The following is a 1,137-nucleotide window of genomic DNA, read 5'->3' on the forward strand; positions in this document are numbered from 1 at the left end:
TCTGAAAGTTGATCAAAATGTTATATTTTCGAAAGCTTTTCGCAATCGCATCAATCGTTTTGGCAATTTCAACATTGTCAAAATCGAGTGGAACTGAAGAGTAAGTATTTGAGATAAAAGAAGTGTCTATGCTGCTAAAAAGCTATACGTTTCATAGTACAAATGACTTTATTGATTTCAAAATCTGAATGTTTCAGAACCTCTGGTTATAGTTCGTCTAACACCAATGAAGTGGATACTTTGGCAATGCAACTTGAACATTTGTAAGTTGACACATTTAGTTCATACACATTTCACCAAATTATATTAATTATACAAATTATCCATAATTAAGGAATAATCTGGGAGGGTAAGTATTTGGGATAAAAGAAGTTGCTATGCTGCTAAAAAGCTACATGTTTCATAGTACAAATGACTTTATTGATTTCAAAATCTGAATGTTTCAGACCAAGTACCTCTGGTTCTAATTCGTCTAACACCAATGAAGTGGATAATTTGGCAACGCAATTTGAACTTATGTAAGTTGACACATATAATTCATACACATTTCACAAAATTATATTAATTATACAAATTATCCATAATTAAGGAATAATCTGCAAGAGTAAGTATTTTGTACATCGCTTTAATCTGAATGGTATTTCTGTGTGCATGTTCCCATCACATTATTGATGAGTAGTTTTTTGTAACTAAAAAAACGAATATCTAAAATGTTTTTTTTTTCTTCAAATAAATAGGATGCAAGAAGTGGATGATGATATGTAAGATCTTTTATTTGAATATATCATTATATTCAATGATCTTTAAAATATTTGAATGATTTTTTAATTATATCTAACAACTCTGTAGACGCAATATCCAAAATGCTCTTATAAATGGGTATTTGAATGCAAACGAAGAAGAAAGGAAGCGATGCATTAAACAAGTGCAGAGGACGTGGAAGTAAGTAGTACCAAGTATGCTTTCAATCAAAACTCTTAACTGAAACTAACGAAATTCTTCCATATACAGAATATTTCCTAAAGGTTTTAGGAGGCAACTTGAGTCTACTATGAACTTAGATAGAAATGGAGTACCGAAGAAGAAGAAGAAGAAGTAAAAGGTTATTGAAATTGACGAATCGTGACGAATCGAAAT

The 1,137-nt window shown here is 30.4% G+C and overlaps 1 protein-coding gene across 3 annotated transcripts; it reads left to right on the forward strand.

The window, feature by feature from the left end:
• The first annotated feature begins 6 nt into the window (after positions 1 to 6).
• LOC116350137 lies at positions 7 to 1,131 on the forward strand. Of its 3 annotated transcripts, none has more exons than XM_031781870.1 (8): positions 7 to 100; positions 198 to 263; positions 335 to 349; positions 447 to 518; positions 590 to 604; positions 738 to 761; positions 850 to 942; positions 1,012 to 1,131. In XM_031781870.1, the coding sequence occupies exons 1-8, from the start codon at positions 18 to 20 to the stop codon at positions 1,097 to 1,099; spliced, it is 456 nt and encodes a 151-aa protein (XP_031637730.1). In that variant the 5' UTR covers positions 7 to 17; the 3' UTR covers positions 1,100 to 1,131. The 3 variants fall into 3 exon arrangements, with proteins under 3 accessions (XP_031637730.1, XP_031637731.1, XP_031637733.1); XM_031781871.1 differs by having other exon boundaries at positions 213 to 263; XM_031781873.1 differs by lacking the exons at positions 198 to 263; positions 335 to 349.
• Positions 1,132 to 1,137: the final 6 nt, after the last annotated feature.

Source organism: Contarinia nasturtii, unplaced genomic scaffold (genome assembly GCF_009176525.2).
Source record: "Contarinia nasturtii isolate CC-2019 unplaced genomic scaffold, AAFC_CNas_1.1 Cnas_scaffold_3713, whole genome shotgun sequence".
In the NCBI taxonomy this organism is placed as follows: Eukaryota; Metazoa; Arthropoda; class Insecta; order Diptera; family Cecidomyiidae; genus Contarinia; species Contarinia nasturtii.